We start from the raw sequence: 22,079 nt of genomic DNA, 5'->3' as shown, positions 1-22,079 counted from the left end.
ATATCTCAAGCTACTTTTCATTTTGCTCCACTAACAAAAAAAAAATAGCAACAACCATTGTGTTTCTCCAACATCAGTACTGCAGCTGGTGAAAAAAATAATGTTTAAAGAAACATTTATATATAAAAAATGCATTAAAAATATAAACAAATATTTGACAATATATTTGATGACAACTCAGAGGCAATTTGACATCTGATTAAAATAGTCAAACAATAATTAGTATGTAGAGTTAAACTCCGGGTTAAAATCAGGTTAAAATGCGCATTTAATTGTATTCTCCTCTCAACCACTAGATGGCACAAAAGCCCGCTTTTAAGAAGGCGAAATGGAAATTTTTGCATGATCCTGATATAATTATTTTTCTTTAAGTTGAACATCACCGGCAGCAATGCAAAATTGATGTCTCTGTCATTTTATTTAATATTTATTTTATTTGTATTTAGTTTTTACAAAACAATCGTATATATTTATGCAGCAAATGAGAAACAATAAATGTATTGAATATATTTTGAAACAAAGGTCTTGTTTATCTCTTTCATTTTCATTCAGGTAAAGTAAATTAATACAATAGTAATAGTCTATAAAAGATATGGTATTTGTGGGTAACCCCCTAATATTTGAGCTTACAATAAATTATATATATATATATATATATATATATATATATATATATATATACATACATACATACATACATTTAATGAACAACTTTAATGATTTATTTGCCCACAAAATGTGCTGCTCCATCATTGTTTAATTAAACAACACAATATGGAAGTAATGAAAAGCACATTTTCCTTAAGATGTGCCTTTAGCTTCGTTTGTCATGTGTTGCATCAATAGATCACATCTTGCAGATCTATCAGAAATACATTTAAAATCATTTGTAGGCCTATGTCTTGATTGCGGTTGTTTAATGTCCAGGACAATATTCATGTATTTATGAAGCCTAAATATATAGTACATTATATGGCTGGAGTTGTGAGACAGTTGTCTAATAAATGTATTAACTTTTGATTATTAATTTTGACATTGAAATCTGCAGCTTTATCAGTCGTGTTCATGTTTGTATTATGAGTGTGTCAATGTATGTTGTAACACTAGACTATATCTGAATCATATAAAATCATTTGAAATGGGTTTTTAAATGTTTCATCACTATAAATATAAATGTTGTTTTAATGGTCCATACAGGGGCTCCAAAAGTATAGAAACTTGAACATGACGGCCATTAGTTCAGCTTTTCTCTGAACTAACTTCTGTTTTTACAATTAATATTACTCAACTGCGCTCATGGTGTATATGTTCCTTATTGAAGTCAGTTTCTCTCCTCGCCAAAATAACCGCAGGTTACATGTCCTCTAGAAACTGATGTATTGTCTTCGTTTTGAACAGTATATGCATTGTTTTACAATTTCTGTGAAATGTTTGAAAGGATTTGTTTTATGAAAAGTGTGCCTGTCACATTTTGAATTTTGAAATGCAACAGTATTTGGGGCCACTTTACACAACATGAAAAAGTACAAAAGCTGCCACTGCATGGGGCGGCGGTACCCATTCAGAAGTTAAACTTTTGTAAATTATTTAAACTTAAAAGGTGGCGCTTTAGGGATATGAAACACTTGGTAACTATTTGAGCAATGTTGCCATTACTTGCCATCTGTGTATCATCAGCCTTAAAGTTGCATCTTAGCTCCTAAATACTACATATCGCTCACTACCTTCACCAGAGTCAGTGACAGCTTTTGTACCTTTTTGTCTGAAAATGCAATACTCGTTCTGTCCAGTAGGTGGAAACGAAATACCGTGCTAACGTTTCTGCACTTTAACCAGATACGTGCATGGACCAGTTCTCAGAAATGCCAACCACTCGATACGCAAGACACTTATATCATACCTAATCAGATAATTTCAGATAATATCATAATACCTCCCCCTTCGCTTTTTATCTTAAGAGTATTTTTGTTTTTAGGTTTACTATAATAAACATAGTGAGTGTATATACCTAGGCTATTTAATGCTTTTAAATAGGGGGATCGCTAATCATTTGTATCAGTTCGGGAGTTCGTAGCGAGTTCGCGAATCATTTGAGTCAGTTCAGGAGTTCAAAGTGTGTTCGCGAATCATTTGACTCAGTTTGGGGATTGCAAATCATTTGAATCAGTTCGGGAGTTCGTAGCGGGTTCGCGAATCATTCGAGTCAGTTCGGGAGTTCAAAGCGTGTTCGCGAATCATTTGAATCAGTTTGGGAGTTCGGAGCGGGATCGCGAATCATTTGTATCAGTTCGGGAGTTCAAAGTGTGTTCGAGAATCATTTGAGTAAGTTTGGGGATCGCAAATCATTTGAATCAATTCGGGAGTTCGGAGCAGGATCGCGAATCATTTGAGTGAGTTTGTTGTTCGCGAATCATATGGACAGGCATTTTTAACTAATTTAGTAGCTAGTTCTAATTACGTTTTCCAAGCGTGTTTAGGTGTGATATCTGCATGAACTGGTATTTTTTGTATTAATGATGTGCCTTTTAACAGCATCAAGTATATTCAAAAACTAAACAAATTGTGCCTAAAAAGTGCACGCATTTAGACTAACCTAAAGTTACATGATGAAGTCACCCCTATGGTTCTACATAGAACTCCAATGAATCTTTTTCTAAGAGTCTACGCAAATGGATTAATTGTTGATGCTTTGTTGAGATTAAAGTGTATCATGATCGTATTCACGTTCAAAATATGTAATTTTTTTCTTTCTTACATATATTGCCTCTCTGTTTAAATGTATTCAATATATTGATTCATTTATTCATGTAGAAATAGTAAGTGAACAAGCACAAATATTTCGGTGCACACACACACATATCTCAAGCTACTTTTCATTTTGCTCCACTAACAAAAAAAAATGGCAACAACCATTGTTTCTCCAACATCAGTACTGCAGCTGTTGAAAAAAATAATGTTTAAAGAAACATTTATGTATAAAAAAAATGCATTAAAAATATAAACAAATATTTGACAAAATATTTGATGACAACTCAGAGGCAATTTGACAACTGTTTAAAATAGTCAAACAAGAATTAGTATGTAGAGTTAAACTCCGGGTTAAAATCAGGTTAAAATGCGCATTTAATTGTATTCTCCTCTCAACCACTAGATGGCACAAAAGCCCGCTTTTAAGAAGGCGAAATGGAAATTTTTGCGTATATATTTATGCAGCAAATGAGAAACAATAAATGTATTGAATATATTTTGAAACAAAGGTTTTGTTTATCTCTTTCATTTTCGTTCAGGTAAAGTAAATATATACAAGAGTAATAGTCTGTAAAATATATGGTATTTGTGGGTAACCTCCTAATTTTGGAGCTTAAAATAAATGTATTATTATTATATATATATTATATAATATTATCTAATAAATGTAGTCACTTTTGAGGATTAATTTTGACATTGAAATCTGCAGCTTTATCAGTCGTGTTCATGTTTGTATTATGAGTGTGTCAATGTATGTTGTAACACTAGACTATATCTGAATCATATATATAATCATTTGAAATGGGTTTTTAAATGTTTCATCACTATAAATATCAAAGTTGTTTTAATGGTCCATACAGGGGCTCTAAAAGTATAGAAACTTGAACATGACGGCCATTACAGTTAGAGCTTTTCTCTGAACTTACTTCTGTTTTTGTAATTAATATTACTCAACTGCGCTCATGGTGTATATGTTCCTTATTGAAGTCAGTTTCCATGTCCTCTAGAAACTGATGTATTGTCTTCGTTTTGAACAGTATATGCGTTGGTTTACAATTTTTGTGAAATGTTTGAATACCATCAGCCTTAAAGTTGCATCTTAGTGCATAAATGCTTCATATCACTACCTTCACCAGAGTCAGTGACAGCTTTTGTACCTTTTTGTCTGAAAATGCAATACTCGTTCTGTCCAGTAGGTGGAAACTAAATACCGTGCTAACTTTTCTGCACTTTAACCTGATACATGCATGGATCAGTTCTCAGAAATGCCAACCACTTGATACGCAAGACACTTATATCATAGCTAGTCAGATAATTTCAGATAATATCATAATACCTCCCCCTTCGCTTTTTATCTTAAGAGTATTTTTGTTTTTAGGCTTAGCCTACTATAATAAACAAAGTGCGTTTTATACCAAGGCTATTTAATGCTGTTAAAATATACTTGTTTCAAATCAAATCCTAAATTAGTTTAATTCCTTATTAATAATCGTTTGTTCCTCGCAACTATTCTGGTTGTTTATTAATGATAAATCGACGAGATACAGCTCTAGTATCTATATGTATGCACGAGATCACAAACAGCAGCAGCCGTGATAATAAAAGGGAAGGGCCCCTGGCAGGGATCGTCGCCAAATGTATAGATAGCATCGTATAGCGTATATATGCATGCATATAAATATATATGCTCACATGCACAGACCGGGGATCTTAATGTCTGGCTTTTCCTAATGGGTTTCGAGCTTCATCACAAATGTAACACGAGGCCCAAACTCAATTCTTATGCACAAAGGCCCTTCAGTGCGGGACCCTTCATCTATGTATCAGCGTCGAGTCATTTGTAGATGTTTCCTATAGAATGGGGGAAGGCTGCCCCATTGATTCAGAGGTTTGGAATTTGCATCTGATTGCTGTTTGTCAACCAATGGTTTGCCTCGCCGCCCGCGGCACCGCCTCAGATTAGACACATATGATGTTACAGCCAAATTAACCTCTATATCGAAATCAAATGAGGAAGAGAGAAGCGCTTTAGACAGAGCACGAGCCATACTGTTTCTATAGGCTCTCGCGTGATCAAACATTGCCTGAGAGAGCGTCGCGAGCGGCTTGTTTTCACGGGGAAATCAGGAATGTTCCTTCCGCTTCCCAAGGAAAAAAAAAACTGAACGGAAGTTAAACTGGTAAGTGTGTCTTTTTTTCCTCTCAGCCTAATGTTACATTCACATGATTCTGTTTGTGATGACTTTATGGGAAGTGCATTACGTCTCTGGCGTGTATTGAGTTTTAATGACTGTTTTGGATGTTTAAAGCTGGGGATGTGTTTGTCTGGCAGTAGTTTTGGTGTCAGTGTATACATTACAGCCATCAGAATAAACACTCGATACAAACACATACAGTAACTGCCTTCAGGCACGCGATGTGTATATGCAAATAAGTGTGGCTTAAATCCCCGGAGGGTTTCTTTATGTCTTTTGTTATTTTCCAAAATTCTTGATGTAGTTTTAAAAAGGTAAGTCATATTTTAAAGACCCTTTTTTCTGTATCTAGATCGATTATCTGTGATCTTGTGGATGTGGAAGTAGTGTAACGATTTTATTGCATGCATTTTTACTTTTTGCCTTTTTTAAGTGTCATATAGCTACAGAACAATACATTTCTGCTGACACAATAATTACTAAAAAAATCATTTTGAATGATTGATTAATGATTATAATACAAAATAGTAACTATTATAATTTAATAATATAATCAATTGCATTCTGTTTATGTGAAGTAATTTTTATTCTAAATGTGTTCAAATGTTCTTCCTTATTTTAGGTTATCTAACTGTTCAATTGAAAAATGTTGCAAGTTGCTCATTTCAAAATTAAGTCTTTAATTTATGCAATAACAATAAACGGAAAAAAGGAAATATTAGAAGACAGTGGTGTAATGGTGTTGTTGTGTAATATTTTCATCTGCTGCCTTTTATTTATGGAACTAATGAATAATCAACAATAGGAAAGTGTGAGTCTTATTTTTGACATAATTGTGGTTTTCACTTTGTGTGCTTGTATGGCTGATTGTGTGAAAATGTTCATTGTTACTGAGGTTTTTTTGTTCATTCCTCTTGATATTTTAAAGGGTTCTGAAACATCTCACCAAAGGACTGCAGTGTTAGCCAACACTAACACAGAAATGTGTGTTGTCCTTATGAACTGAACACACACACACACACACACACACACACACACACACACACACACCCATATATATATATATGTGTATGTATATGTATGTCTTCTAAATAATCCTGTTGGAAATATGGATTTAGACTGATTTAATTTAATTCTCTCCATTCTTAATGACCTTTTTAAATTAGCACAGAGCAGATACTCTCCAGACATAATTAGATTTCTGTTCCACATAAACAGAAAAAGACATTTGTTTGCATAGACTACACACAGCTTTATCACACACTGTACCGAAACACTACGCACTACACATGGTACAATTTGCAACAACAGCTGGAAAACATATTTAATTCAGTATCCACCCACACTTAATCTTGGTGTGTGTATATATATATATATATATATATATATATATATATATATATATATATAGGCATTTGGGGGCGTTTATGAATAACGTTACATAACAAATGGAAAACGTTTTAATGGGAATTGGCCGTTCTTTTATACGTCAACAGTGTTGGCGTGAAAATGCAAACTTTTAAAAAACGGGTTTCAAATGAACGTTTTTGAAAATGATACCGTTACCCACCCCATGTAAGCCAACAAAATGCAAATTTGATGTTAACAGTGATGATATGCACATGCCTATTACATATTCAGTCTATAGGCGCAGATGCATCGTTTTTATTTACAAACTGACATCGCCATCTACTGGTCTGGCGTGCATCATACAGCATCTTTAGTCTGGATCCGAGTGAAGGTTTGTAACTTTTAAGGACTCAAAGGTAAAATGTTTCCATTTTTTAGGAAGAACTCTGTGATCAAACGTAAAAATGGATTCATCTATGCATAATGTTTACTTTTATATCAAGGCTTATAATGAATCTTGGACGATGCAAGATTTCCTTAAATGTCTTGTTGACTTCATAGAAAGCTAAATGAGAAATGTCCATAATTTGGGTGCTCAAAAGCAAGATGGAAAACAAAGTGTGTGTTGTTTGCGTCCTTTAATTTGAAACTTGGGAAAAATCGTACAGCTTTTTGAGACTATATGCCTCTCATTTTCCTTTGGGAAAATTAATATTGTGGCATGTTTGTCTGCTGTCAGGCGCTTTTAGTAAAATCTCATGTGTTGGTTTACGGGGCCTCCTGCTAAATGCCCTTTGGCCTGAGAGGGAGAGCGGATTAGAGTTAAAGACGTGTTTGGTGATATATTTCAGGTCTTAAAGACCTAACAAGCGGAGTCTAAAGAGATGGTACTGTCTCAATCTTGTGCACAGGAAGCAAGGTTCACAACACAGACGTGCGTTTCTAATAGTGTGGTTCAGTTTTCAGTGTGTCAGACGACGTGATTCTATACCAGTCCTGTGGCTAGAGTATACATAATGTAAAAGAGTCTGTTTGTCAGCAGATTTGCATGAAATGCATAAGGATAGAAGTGAGCTGTAAACCAAACAGAAAGGGACAAGCTCCAGAAGAGGAACTGTAATGCTTGTTTGGTGTAAGAGAGGTCAGAAATGTTGGTTTAATTCTAATTCCGTGTTTATATAATTAATGTGCAAATACCACGAACACAAATTCTTTGCAGCTGCATTCTCTGTATTTCGGGGATGGGAGGGGGGGGGGGGTGACCTACATATGGGATGTGTCCTGGGGTTGTTAGTATGTGAAATAAGTGGGTGTGGGATGTGAACTTATAAGGGGAGGTACGAGCAGGAATAAGGCAATGCATCCTGTCACACCTGTCCTGATCAGAAAGACACAACCGTATCAGCCGTCATCTTATTTGCAGGTTTTCAGCTTGACAAGCTCTGCTCCGAGCTGGTCAAACTGGTTTCATCTTCGTGTGTCTCTAGGTAGTGTTGAGCGGGATCAGATATCTAGTGTCGCAGCTCAAGGAGGAGGGAACTGCTCTGTTTTTAGATTAATCCATATGCATGTCTCGGTGTGGCCATTTCAGCACAAAGCTGTTGAGCAACTCTTTACTCAAGTGAAACAGAAAGCAGCATTTAAACAGAAATGCTGTACAAACTTGTAACGAATCAATTCAACCAATTCTGGTGCCATATCAAGATTTTTTTACTATTTGATTATAAAAATAGTTATCAGTGCTATTAATACATGTAAGTAGTTAATACACTAAATATAAGTGTGTAGTCTTTAAATACTGTGGTTATTATTATACCAAACATCTATTTCAGATTCGGTCCTGCATTTAAATACAGTCATCACTCCTGAAACTTTGCAGTGTGTTCATATCAGCATGAAAAATTTTACTTTTATTCAAATTATGGATGTGTTTACATAAAACAAGCAAATAGCGCTTTGTTTATAATCAGTGAAGCTATTAATGCAGACGCAGCGCGAGCTCACTGACTGAGTGAAAACGTCTTTTTCTTTACTACGCAATGAATATCTTATTTGCATTGAGTTTATTTGGGTTTATACTTTGTCGTTTAGAGGAAAATTGTGGATTTGGACTCTAAATAGCCTCTGATTGGCGTTCACATGCTCAGTCAACATGTCTGTGATTGTAAATAATAACTGTTGTTGCTCTTCACAGAGTCCCGTTCGCTCGCACAAGGATGTGTTTAAAGCAAATGTAAATCGACAGCTACTGGATCAACCCAGTATTCCCGAAAGGCATCGTTATAATCGTCATTGACTAAGGGGCTGTTTACATGACAATGTTAGATATGCAGACATGCGGTACTTATTGATTTTAAAGACAAGCGCGAACAAACATGCACAACAATGGCGGAGTACTGATACTGTTTTTGCTGCTCAAGAGTTTGCTAACGCTTTGCTTTACTTCACCAATATTACAACCAACAGCGGAGATGCATCATATACATCATATAATTGTCACTTCCCTACGGGTAGTGTTTACTAACAAGGTGACAGCGCCAACTACTGGCCTGGCATACCTTATACAGCATTTTTGGCCCTTTTCAGGGATACATTTTTTTTGTGTGTGTTTATGTGAAACTTTTTTTAAATAGTTGTCATGTAAATGTAGCCTAATAATGCATTGAAGATCTACTAGAAAGTTTGTATTTATGAGTCAAGTCACTTTGGTCGGAACAAGATGGCGTTTTAACTTTTCGACATACAATATTTAACTCTACATCTACAAAATTTTGAATAAAGAATATGCATCATTTTAATTCCATTTATGAAGGTCATGTAAACCAAATCATTATATATTCTATGGCAATTATATAATATTTTGTATATGTAGCATAGTTTTATTGTACTTGACAAAGAAATAATCATTTTATTAATTTCAACATATTTTCCGTCAGTATCTATAGCCTTTGGTTGCATCCGTTGGACGCTACATGTTTTTTCATTGACACTCCCCCAACTTTAAATGGTTTTAATGATATTTAACTCCTAAATATGATCTATCCGACATGACTTGAATGCACCATTTGGACCAACACACCGTTACTTAGAAAACACCATTGAAACAAAAATGCTTTACAAACTGTGAGGTAAGAAAACAAATCGAAGTATGTGACGTGTATAACTTTGTGTGCTGTAAATCCTCTGTTTGTAACTAGATTTAGTGTGCTGCATTCCCAGATACACGATGACTTTAACATATTAGATGTGTCTATAAAAAGGCAGTTCCTAGCTTTAGAACAGCTATTCAGAATCGTGTTGGGAGGAGGTTGTGTGGATTCAGTTGAGTGGCTTGGCTCGGGTTCAAACTGCGCCTTTGCCAAAAGCCACATATTAAAACGTTTCTGTGGTGCACTGCTGTTCACCTCAAGCACCTGCCAAAAAAGTCATGATTTCAGTGTTTGGGAGTGTGCCATAAGGGAATCCCAGCCAGCTGATTTTTTTTCATTTTTTTTTCTGACCGGCTACTTTTTGAGCAACTTGGAGAGATGTTCTTGTAACAGAAAGCTGAATAATTTGTCCTGTGTTCTGGAGAATTTTTGATCATCGTCTAATTTGGTTAACAAACTATTATGGAGCATAAAGGCTGGCGGTATGCTAACATACTTGCATGCAGACAAAACCAACAGACTTGATTTATTGATTTACAACATAAGTCATCTAGGCCATGTATTTATACAACTGTTATTAACCGCAATAAAATTCTGTGTTAAACTACCAACTCGTTCAGCCAGTTTATTACCAACAGGCATTACAGGCTTAATTACATGCTGGAAAATTGGCAGACTGAATGAATACTAAAACATGCACATGCAAATGCATGCTTGGTAGTGAATGTTGAAAAGTGTCAGTGTTGTCCACAATGCTGTCTTTCTCTCTGAGCTCCGTTGGTGATGGGGATCATAAAGAGTAAAAGAACAATGACAACATTCACAGGAAGATTCTGGAACGCAGAGATGACAGTTTAACAAAACACGGCTGTAGACCCAAGCAGTGTTGTTGTACAGTGATTTCAGTCAGAGCAAAAAAAAAATGTGTGTGTGATGTTAAAGGGACAGTAAAATCCAGTGCATGCACAATGTGGTAAAAACTGCTGCTTGGAACTAGTTGATTTGTAATCGACTGTTGAACATATCAGAGATGCAGAAAATGTTCATATGGGGTAATGTATGTACATTTCATTGTTTAACGAGCTTTTCAGTATGGTGTAAGTCAACTTGCAACACATCTGTGGACTAATATACAGGGTGAATGTACAGGAAGGTGTATATCTTATATGATGGATCTTCTCACCATTTCCTTCAGTTTTTTTTGCTTTGTTTTGAAAAAAAAAAAAACATTTTGCTTGTTCTTTAAAGTATTACTAATAGTCTTCTTGATTGAGGTCATAAAAGGATCATAATCCATAATGATTTTAAATAGTTCGGCCTAGTTTTAGCATGTCACATCTTGCTTGCAGTTTGATGAGCAACTGAGACAAACACTGAATGGCAGAATTTAATTAAACATTTATTCACTTTATTTTCACTTTGCTGCACTCTCAGAAAAAAAGGTACAAAAGCTTGCTGCCTCTTTGGCAGTACCTTTTTAAAAATAACACTTGTACCTTTTTTATCCCTATAGGGGATTCTAAAAGCATGTATTAGTATCAAAGTGTACATATTAGTTGCCTAAATGGAATGTATTAGTAAGTTTTGAAATGGTACTGCCCCAGTGACAGCTTTTGTACCTCGTTTTCTTAGAGTATGCTTGTAGGCTACTAGTCATGTGACACAAGCATCATTTTATTGGTGTCTTTTTAATTCCAGCATTGGTAATGATTTATGCTTTAGCTTCTTCTAAACTATAGCTAAATCTTGATAATATTTGTGAGAGCTGGCTTGAAACTCGGAACACGGTTGATTCAGATTTTAGCTTTCTTTACATGGCTTGCTATTTTAATGTTTGCCCTAAAGGTAAGCAAGACAGAGGTCAATAGAGAACCGAACGGTTTAATCATAAATGATAAAAGTTCATCTTTTTGTGTGTTCAGTAGTGCTAGTGTTGCCTTAGTGAAGAAATCCTCACAGGAATGCCGAATGTTTTTTTTTTGTTAAACATTAGCAGATGAATGAGTCTTTTGCATTTGCTGTATATCTTCCAGACTTCTGCTCTCTGTTGATGCACGCTTGTAGTTGTTTGTGTTTACTACTATGAAATCTGGTTCCCTTGAAGCTGTAAATGTGAGGTGAGCTATGTTACATCCTGTCCTTGAGAAGACTTTGTTTTTAGACTATAAGTGTCTTCACTATTAAACAGTTTATTACTTCTGAATCCTTTTGGATTTTTATGTTTACTTGCTCTGTTTGTTGGGAGCACCAATTCTTCTCCTCATTTAAAGGAAGAGACTGGTTTGTGTGGAGTAAATGGTTTGTCCTCTCATCTGTTGTGTGTCAAGTCTTCTCAGTGGCACAATATCCTCGAGGTCAGGCCAGACACGTGAAATCATGTGTGCACTTCTGTTCTCATACTGTTCTGAGGAAGGAAGTGTCATGTATGTGGAGGCCCACGCTTTCACCCTCAGATTTGCCCACAGCCCTTATACACGCCATCATCATGGGAACTGCGTAAGAGATAGTAACGAGGTTACGTGATTGGCTCACCTTTCACTGAAAATATAGTTTCAAGAGACATCAGATGGACACTTGAGATTCAAGCTCAGGATCTCCTGCTGTAATGAGATGTGAAGTGTTTTTCTATTGCCCAGCAGCAGCAGCAAATCACCCTTTAATTACTGCTTTACCCTTAGGAAACCCATGTGTATTTGTGTGTGTGTGTGTGTGTGTGTGTGTGTATGTAGATATTTACACACACACAGAAAACCAATTTTGTTTTGGAATGTTATATTTAAATATTCTCTATTTTGCTTACATTTCCAGAAGAGAAGTCTCAGCACTGGATTTAGCCGGTTTCAAAAAAAAAATTTGTTTTGTTGATGCATTATAATCGGAGGTTTTTACACAAGGCATTTTGAACTTCTCTTTTTTTTCTCCATAATTCTGAAAATACTGTCAACACCAAAAAGAAATTGCAATGAAAATAGATTGGAATATGTATATATTAGTCAGTCGGAAGTGGATATTTCTGTCTTGGTGCAGAAGAAAATACTTATTTGGAGAAAATATTTAAAGCTGTGTACTGAAGTTAAAATTTACAAATGCACATTGATAAAATGCAGTAAAAGCAACACTTGAAGGCATATTTTGAACGTTTTCTTTGCAATAGTTTGAAAATTTTTATGGAAAGCCATATAGCCCCAAATCTCAAATATGATCAATGCATGAAAAGAAAAACAGTGTTACCTTAAGTAATAATTTATTTTTGAATAAAATAATGATAGAATGTCTTCCATTTCAAGTTCTGTTTTATTGAATTTCGATTGCGTCTTTATATTGTGTAAATATGTTGACTTTTTACAGCATAGATGTGCACACTTCAGGTTTTAAAATAAAACTTTATTAGACTAAGTCATATTTTGCCACTATATCAGTCACTCTGCAGTTTATGTGTTTGCAGCATCAAGCACTTAAACCCTACTTATAGCTTATTGGAAATGTTTATAATTATTTGAACTCAAAGTCTCAATGTAACGGGGCTGACAGGTCATGAGAAGTGTGGATCCATGTGCAAGCTCTTATTAGACAGAGATGTGGTCATAACAGGCATGGGTCAAACAATGGCAAACGGGTATATAGAGGGCAAGACACAAGAAAAATCCTGGGGCAAGCGTGTGTCTTCGATAAGCGAACAATATCCAGAGGGGTAGACGAGAGGGATAATCCAGTAACCAGAGCAAACGGGTCAAAACATGAGAAGGAGGCCAGGGCAAGGAAAAGACTAGACTATGAAAACAATAAACTGAAACAAGACTATAAAAACAAGAAACTAACACGGAAAGGCTTACATATAGCTAGGGGAGGGATATGTGCAGAACAATCCTCGGCCGTGTGTGAGAAGTCGTCCAATTCTTATAAAGCGTGTCTGATGATTGTGCAGTGTGTGATTGTTATCAGGTGAACTTGTGATTGGTGCAATGGATCATGGGAAATGTAGTCCAGGGTGTACGGTGTAGTGTGAAAGTCTGTGTGGTGAATTAACAGTGGTTCAAATACCAGATCATGACACTCAACATAATTAATTCTCAACTGAACATGTGTTGATCTTGAGACTTGTGAGAATTATCTGAATAAAATGAAAACATTCAGAAATCTGAAATTATTTTCAGCTAGTTTTAGCTAGGGGTGGGGGATATGGGAAAAAAAAATATATATATATATATATATATATATATATTTTTTAAATATCACGATTCACGATTTTATCACACTTCTTTGTCATGCTGGTTTTACTCTTTTGCAAGTTGTCTGAGCATTAGAGCCAAACTAATTTCCCTATTATAAAGACAAAGTATTTCAAGTTTACACAAAAAAGAATGACAGATATTTAGGCCGAAGAGGGGGCGAAGATAAAAAAATCTTTGTTCTTATTTTTTAATAATTAAATTACTTTTCATTATTTAATTTAATTAAATTACAATTACACATAATATACAAATAAAACTAACAGTGCTATTTTCAGGTACAGTAGCTTTAGGAGCATTCAAGAATTGAATGAACAAATATAAATATAAAAATAAAACGTTATATAAACTGATTCCTAAAGCAACTGTATTTAATGTGTTCAGTCAAGAACAGTGAGTGATTTTTCTCTGTGTTTTGTTGTTTAATTAACATTTAAAGGAATGATTCATCCAAAAAAAATATGTCTGTCAATTCTGTAATAGTGTTTTATTTTTATGTCACCATTTACTCACTCAAAAGTTGTTTTAAACCTGAATGAGTTTCTTTCTTCTTCTGAACAGAAATGTTATTTTGAGGAACATGGAAAACCAAACAGTTGCTGGTCCACAGTGACTTCCACAGTATTTTTTGTTATTATATAAAGTCAATGTGGACCAGCAACTGTTTGGTTAACCACATTCTTTAAAATATCTTCTTTTGTGTTCAGAATAAGAAAGAAATTAAAACAGGTTTGGGATAACGTGACAGTGAGTAAATAATGACAGAAAGTAAATTAAGGTGATCTATTCCTTGACAGTAATGACAGTAAGCTGCATGTTTAATAGGCCTACTGTCCCTTTAAGACCAGCACCCATCTGATATACAAGCAGGTATACATTTTTTTTCTGTCACCTGTTTACTTTCATTCTAGACATAACCAACTTGGTGTTTTGACAGTATTAGCGCTTCAGATATTCAAGCGCTGTATGACTTCTGGTGTATGCGGCGCTCAGAAAAAGCACAGGTTAGACCAGCTTGCGAATTAAACATTTAAAAGCACATAACTCTAGCGCTGATTTAACACTGCTGTGATGCATGTGGTGGTGTTCAGTATATGACGGAGGAGCCAGAACTGCAGCTGATAGAATGAGTTTTAACTAGTGTTTAAATCCTGTAGCCATTTGAGTACTGAGCTTGACACCGTGGGAATCATTTTACAATGATGCACAAAAATTCCCCTTTTTAGATTTCACTATAGACATTTAGAAAGCACAGAGACTTGAGTGTGCTTTTCCTTGGTATGTATGTATGATCTGCCATAACCAGTTTGATTAACAGGTGTCTAGTTCTCAGTCACCATGAGGAATATTTAAATGTTGTTGATGTGAAATTACCCAAATACAGTTTGGTTTCTGTGTATCACATTGGATGTTTCTTATAGATTAACTGGATTGATGCAAATTCATATTAAACCTAGTTTTGGTGTTATTTAGTGGTTATAATTAATGCTTGGCAATTTTATGTCTGTGACATTTCTGTGTGATATAAAGAGAAAAATGCCTAAAGCGACTTACACAGATGGATAGTATGGTATTCAAGAATGTAAGCCGACTTAATGCGAGTTTGTTAAAACGGTTGATAGTTATTACTTTATTAAATACTTCTGGAAATGGAATCTATTTTGACTTGATATTATGAGAAGCTTCAAAGTAGATTCTCCTAAAACACATCTGACCTTTATGATAATCCTCAGATCTCATTGCTGGAGTAAAAAATGTCACCGGGCCAGAACATGTCGGTTTGATTACTTTGCATTGCATGAATAAAACAGGCTGAGTTGCTCTGTGCGGTCATGCACTTCAGGTATTATAGAGATATGAAAGTGTCAATCTTTTCGACTTTTGAACTTTTTACTATGTCACGCACATGCCTAAAAGAAAAAAAGTGTAATCTCTATTCTCTGTGCACATTAATTCACCATGACGTATCAGTTTCTGGTCAGCCAGGAGTAAGTAATAGATATTATATTGACTGTATGGTGTTTTCAGATCCCTGTGGTCAATCTGGATGTAGGCCAGCCTGACACTGGTTATCAGTGTGGAATTAGACCCTTAGTGCTGTCTTTATCTCCACTGTGTTTGCTCAGACTTCACAATCATCCAGCTCTGTGGGTTAACCCTTAAACTCCCGGTGTCATGCAAGACACCATCCTCTCCCGCTGAATCCTCAACAAATTCGTTCTATTGGTTGAGGTCATTTTTAAAGGGACAGTTCGCCCAAAAATGAACATTTTGACATTATTAGCATGATGAAAATTTCTGTCGAAGTCAATGACTGACAGTAACAGATTTTTTTTATTTATTGATTTGTCTTTTGTGTTCACCAGACGAAGGGAACTTTATTTTTTTATTTTTTAGACTATTCAGGTTGCCTACTGAAATCATATTTTAATATCTTATTCTCGCAATTTGTCAAACATAATCATCTGTGATTATGTGTCTGCTAGTTATATATCAAAAAAAATAATAATTTTTAATTTGGCGTTGTCTTGTTTTGGTAATGAGCCTTCACAAGCTTTCACGGTTGTAGTTGCCAAATGTCAAGATTTTAAATCCCCAATCGAAACTTTTTCTTAAACCGATACATTTTCTGACCAGTAGTTTACTTAATCTTCTCAACCTGGCAACCATACATTCACACTCTCACTGTATTATGGAAAAAGTGCTGATGACACTGACAAACATTGAAGTTATTCATGCATGTGTTTCCGCTGTTTCCTGTGACTAAATCTGCCCATGCACATTGGAAATAGGCCATGCATATCAGTCCACAAACCCATCAGAATTTTCTTCATCTTTGTAAAACAAATTAGGAATTCTGACCCTCCATTAAACGTTCATTCCAAACACATAAGCCCTTTAGTAGTTCATAAAAACACAAAATCCAGGTTCTGGAAGCTCAGACATGTTTGCGTGATGAGTCAGAAAAGCTGTACTGTTTCTCCTGTGTCAACAAGATATCACAATAACTTTTTATTAGACATTGATAAAGAGGTATAGTTTTCTGCAGGGGAATAGGATCTTGCATGACACTGAGAATGTCATTGTCTGCAACACAATATTCTCAGTGTTAAAAAGATTTAAATGTTGATTTACAGCCACAGGCCTCAAATGCACGAGATACTAGGGCAAAAAAGATGGATTCGAGATGTCTTGAGAAACAATGGTCCAATGCTTTGTTCAAGGAGAAGGACACTTTCACTGTAGAGATGATTTGATTAAACAAGTTTAACTTTGAAAACTATAAACAAGGAAATAGAGTAAACAGGAGTAATTCAGGCAAATTTAGCATCCACCTTGAGCATCATAACGTGACAACTCCCAATACAGTCAACCAAGCATCACATGAAGTGGAGACACGGTGTCTAGATGATTGTAGATGAAGGTTTACAGATGCAGTGGATGACTAAGGTGTGGTCATAACTGATGACAAATAATGAAATGCAAATGTGAGGGGGGAACCGATAATTTCCTTATAACACAAGATCACACAGCTTAAGTCAGAAAATGATCAAGGAATAGGCTATGTATTTCATCTGTCATGTCCTGTGAGTAAACGTATGAAGACGGTGTTTCTGATTTACTCTTCAGTTGGAAAAGGAGTTGGTGAGTTTGTTTACGAATCGATACGAACTGTGTTCAGTGTTATTCTATTAATTCAGAATTATGATTCAATGATTCACTCTTGCAACATCACTCAAAAATGCTCATTGAAATGTGTGTGCCGTTTTTATGTATTTCTCAAGTTTCAGGGAAGTTTCAATTTTATAAACCAAGTAAAAAGATTCATTATCATTAACTTATGAGTTTCAAAGTACTGTAGAATAACAACTATTTCAATCTTTTTAAAATCTATTTTGTTGTCTTGAAATGGTTATGAATTGAATAAAAAAATTTTTTTATTCTTTTTCGTTCTTTATTTTTTTCAGAGCAAATTATTAAATATTTTGATTTATCAGAGATGCATCATAAAAAATTTGTGCAGAAATGGAAAATAAATGTTATTTAATAATCAATTAATTAATCAATCAAATTCATTTAATAATCAATGGGGAGTTATGCAAACATTTAAATTGCACCTACCTTTTTATGTCAACTTTTGATAACAGGATTTTATTTCTACTCTCATTTGTTATTGAACTATTAAGGCTTTTGCATCTGAATTCTCCATATTTTCATTTTCATATTTCTCTATTTTTATATTTTCTGTTTCAGTTGAAACCGAGAAATGCTATTTCGGCCGAAACATTTTGGTTGCTCAAATCTCAATGCATGATAAATTTCGAATTATGTTTTTTTTTTTTAAACAATATTTTATTCTTTTTCTTTCTCAGGTAGGCCCCTTCGTGTGGGGGTCATCTTCCCCTTAGCTGTCTGCTGGTGTCCATCGAGTACAAAACCAACACTTCCGGTTTCCTGAAACCCTGTCTTCTGGATCAAGTTCACAGAAAGTGGTGCGATCTGTTTTGGGCTGTGGAGGGAAGTGAAAGGGGCCAGAATCCCAGCGTGTCCTGTTTCCCAGGCAATGAAGCTGCAGGCGGTGATGGAGAACCTGCACAGACAGCAGAGAGCCAAACTGCTGATGGAGCAGGCGGGGCAGTCTCACAGCCCTGCCCCCATAGGGGAGGAGCTGAAAGCAGTCTCCGCCTCTGAACCCGAGCATGCGCAGATGGCGGCGCTGGCAGCAATGCGTGCAGTAGCAGCTGGACTTCAGAGGGCCGACAGTCCCATGTCTGACCACAGCAGTGGAGGAGATGAGGATGAAGAGGAGGATGAAGAGGAAGGGGAGGAGCAATACAAAGATATGATGGGGTCTGAGGAGGAAGAGCAGCTGTAAGTGGGCAGTCGTATGCTAATTAGTTGGTTGTTACTTATTATGTTACTGAACTAGTGAATATTGCATATGCATTAGTTTTGTTAAATAAACGATTGGAAGTTTGAATAATTTGGAATAATTAAAAAAAATTTAAACATTGTTGAAAGAATTATTTTCTGCTCACCAAAGCTGCATTTATTTAATCAAAAACAAACTGTAATATATTTTAAAATATAATTTATTTCTGTGATCAAACATTTTTTTTCAGCATCATTACTCCAGTCTTCAGTGTCACACGATCTTTCAGAAATCAGTCTAATATGATGATTTGCTTCTCACAAAACATTTCTGATAATTACTCTACCATTCAAAAGTTTGGGGTAAGAAAGAAAATGAATTAATACTTTTATTCACCAAATGTTCATCAGCAAATCATGAAAACAAAAAATATTTTGTGGTATCATGATTTCCACAAAAATATTAAGTAGCAAAAACTGTTTAAACCATTAATAAAAATATAATTTAAGTCATTATTAGTGGGACTCAATTATCAATAATAATAATAATAATAATAATAATAATAATAATAATAATAATAAAAAAGTACCAAATCAACATTTTGAATGATAATGTGACGCTGAAGACTGAAGTAATAGCTGTTAAAAGTTAACCTTTAAACCACAGGATTAAATTGCATTTAACAATAGAAAGCATCTCTTAATTTTTTTTAAATAATATTTCACAATATTACTATTGTAATGTATTTTTACAAAAAAAAAACAAAGCAGCCTCGGTGAGCATTTCAAAAGCATAAAAAAAATCTTAATGATTCTACTTTTAACATGTAGTGTGTGCAATGTTATGGAAAAAAAATATAATTTGAGCCATTCATTCCAATAGCAATAGCATTCCATAGCATTAGTTAATTGTGTTTCCTTCATTATGAATGTTTTAAAATGCCAGAATTCAATCAATCAATCACCTTTATTTATATAGTGCTTTAAACAAAATACATTGCGTCAAAGCACTGAACAACATTCATTAGGAAAACAGTGTCTCAATAATGCAAAATGATAGTTAAAGGCAGTTCATCATTGAATTCAGCTATGTCATCTCTTTTCAGAATCAGAATCAGAATGAGCTTTATTGCCAGGTATGTTTACACATACGAGGAATTTGTTTTCGTGACAAAAGCTCCGCAGTACAACAGAATGACAGCGACAGAACATAAAACACATAATAAAAGAATAAAAAATACAAATAAGTAGATAGTGAATAACAATATACAAATGACAATTGTAGGCAGGTATATTACAAAATGAAGTTATGTATGTACATATATATTGTGTGCAAAATTTAAGTGTATACTAAGTATGTGTGTTAGATAAATAAAGTGTGTGTGTATATAAATATAAAGTGTAGTGTGTCCGCCGTTATTATAAGCTGTTCATAAGATGGATTGCCTGAGGGAAGAAACTGGTCCTGTGTCTGGTCGTTCTAGTGCTCAGTGCTCTGTAGCGTCGACCAGATGGCAACAGTTCAAAGAGGGAGTGTGCTGGGTGTGAGGGGTCCAGAGTGATTTTGACAGCCCTTTTTCTCACTCTGGATAAGTACAGTTCTTGAATAGAAGGGAGAGTTGAACCGATGATTCGCTCAGCAGTCCGGACTACCCTTTGTAGTCTTCTGAGGTCAGATTTAGAAGCTGAGCTGAACCAGACAGTTACTGAAGTGCAGAGGATGGATTCAATGATGGTGGAGTAGAACTGTTTCAGCAGCTCCTGTGGCAGGTTAAACTTCTTCAGCTGGCGAAGAAAGTACAACCTCTGCTGGGCCTTTTTCACAATGGAGTCAATGTGAATGTCCCACTTCAGGTCCTGAGAGATAGTGGTGCCCAGGAACCTGAATGACTCCACTGCAGTCACAGTGCTGTTCATGATGGTGAGTGGGGGGAGTGCAGGGGGGTTTCTCCTGAAGTCCACGATCATCTCCACTGTTTTGAGCGTGTTAAGCTCCAGGTTGTTGAGACTGCACCAGACAGCCAGCTCTTTTACCTCCTGTCTGTAAGCAGACTCGTCACCGTCCTGAATGAGGCCGATGAGTGTGGTGTCGTCTGCAAACTTCAGGAGCTTGACAGAGGGGTCCTTAGATGTGCAATCGTTGGTGTACAGGGAGAAGAGCAGTGGGGAGAGAACGCACCCCTGGGGAGCTCCGGTGCTGATTGTACGGGTGCTGGATGTGTATTTTCCCAGCCTCACTAGCTGCTGCCTGTCTGTCAGGAAGCTGTTGATCCACTGACAGACGGAGGTGGGCACGGAGAGCTGATTTAGTTTGGGCAGGAGGAGGTTTGGGATGATCGTGTTGAAGGCCGAGCTGAAGTCCACAAACAGGATCCTCACATAAGTCCCCGGTCTGTCTAGGTGTTGCAGAAAATAATGCAGTCCAATGTTTACTGCATCGTCCACAGACCTGTTTGCTCTGTAGGCAAACTGAAGAGGATCCAGCAAGTGTCCAGTGATGTCCTTCAGGTGGGCCAGAACCAGTTTTTCAAATGACTTCATGACTACAGACGTTAGAGCCACAGGCCTGTAGTCATTTAGTCCTGTAATTTTGGGTTTCTTAGGGATGGGGATGATGGTGGAACGTTTGAGGCATGAGGGGACTTCGCACAGCTCCAGCGATCTGTTGAAGATCTGTGTGAAGATGGGGGCCAGCTGGTCAGCACAGGATTTCAGACAGGCTGGTGTAACACAATCTGGGCCTGGTGCTTTTTTCCTTTTCTGCTTCCGGAAGACCTGGCGCACCGCATCCTCGCTGATCTGAATTGCAGGTGTGGGGGAGAGGGGGGATGCAGGAGGTGAGAATGGTGAGAGTGCTTGATTGGAGAGGTGTTCAGGATGGGTTGCAGGAGCTGTTAATGGTGTGAACGGTAGTTTGGAGAGGCATTCAGGGCTGGTTGCAGGAGTTGTGAAGGGTGTGAATGGTTGTGTGGGGAGGCGTTCAGGGCAGGTGATGGGTGTTCTTTCAAACCTGCAGTAAAACTCGTTCAGATCGTCTGCCAGTCGTTGATTCTCTACAGTGCTGGGGGGTGGTGTCTTGTAATTGGTGATCTTCTTTAGACTTTTCCACACTGATGCGGAGTCGTTGGAAGTGAACTGAGTCCTTATTTTTCCAGAATAATTCCTCTTTGCCACTTTGATCTCTTTTTCCAGTGTGTATTTAGCCTGTTTATACAAGACATTGTCCCCCTTCACGTAAGCATCTTCTTTGGCCTGACGGAGCTGTCTGAGTTTTGCAGTGAACCACGGTTTGTCATTATTGTAAATTAGTTGAGTCTTTGTAGGAATACACATATCCTCACAGAAACTGATATATGATGTTACGGTCTCTGTGAGTTCATCCAGATCGGTGGCAGCAGCTTCAAAAACACTCCAATCAGTGAGGTCAAAACAAGATTGTAAATCCTGCTCTGCTTCATTAGTCCATCTTTTAACAGTCCTTGATACAGGTTTAGCTGATTTTAGTTTCTGCCTGTAGGATGGTATAAGATGAACCA

The 22,079-nt window shown here is 36.2% G+C and overlaps 1 protein-coding gene across 3 annotated transcripts in view; it reads left to right on the top strand.

Annotated features, from left to right (window-relative positions):
• Window positions 1-4,632: 4,632 nt before the first annotated feature.
• LOC127968313 (AT-rich interactive domain-containing protein 3A-like) overlaps window positions 4,633-22,079 on the top strand; it is a 45,548-nt gene continuing 28,101 nt past the window's right edge. The window contains exons 1-2 of one of the 3 annotated variants that reach the window (XM_052569433.1): window positions 4,633-4,928; window positions 18,045-18,543. In XM_052569433.1, coding sequence (XP_052425393.1) covers window positions 18,236-18,543 — 308 coding nt within the window. In that variant the 5' untranslated portion in view covers window positions 4,633-4,928; window positions 18,045-18,235. Of the gene's footprint in view, window positions 4,929-5,044; window positions 5,258-17,183; window positions 17,317-18,044; window positions 18,544-22,079 lie in introns of those variants that run through there. The other 2 variants (XM_052569434.1, XM_052569435.1) reach the window with 2 other exon arrangements.

This window comes from Carassius gibelio, chromosome B11, assembly GCF_023724105.1.
Source record: "Carassius gibelio isolate Cgi1373 ecotype wild population from Czech Republic chromosome B11, carGib1.2-hapl.c, whole genome shotgun sequence".
In the NCBI taxonomy this organism is placed as follows: domain Eukaryota; kingdom Metazoa; phylum Chordata; class Actinopteri; order Cypriniformes; family Cyprinidae; genus Carassius; species Carassius gibelio.
This window is presented reverse-complemented; position numbering and strand designations above follow the sequence as displayed.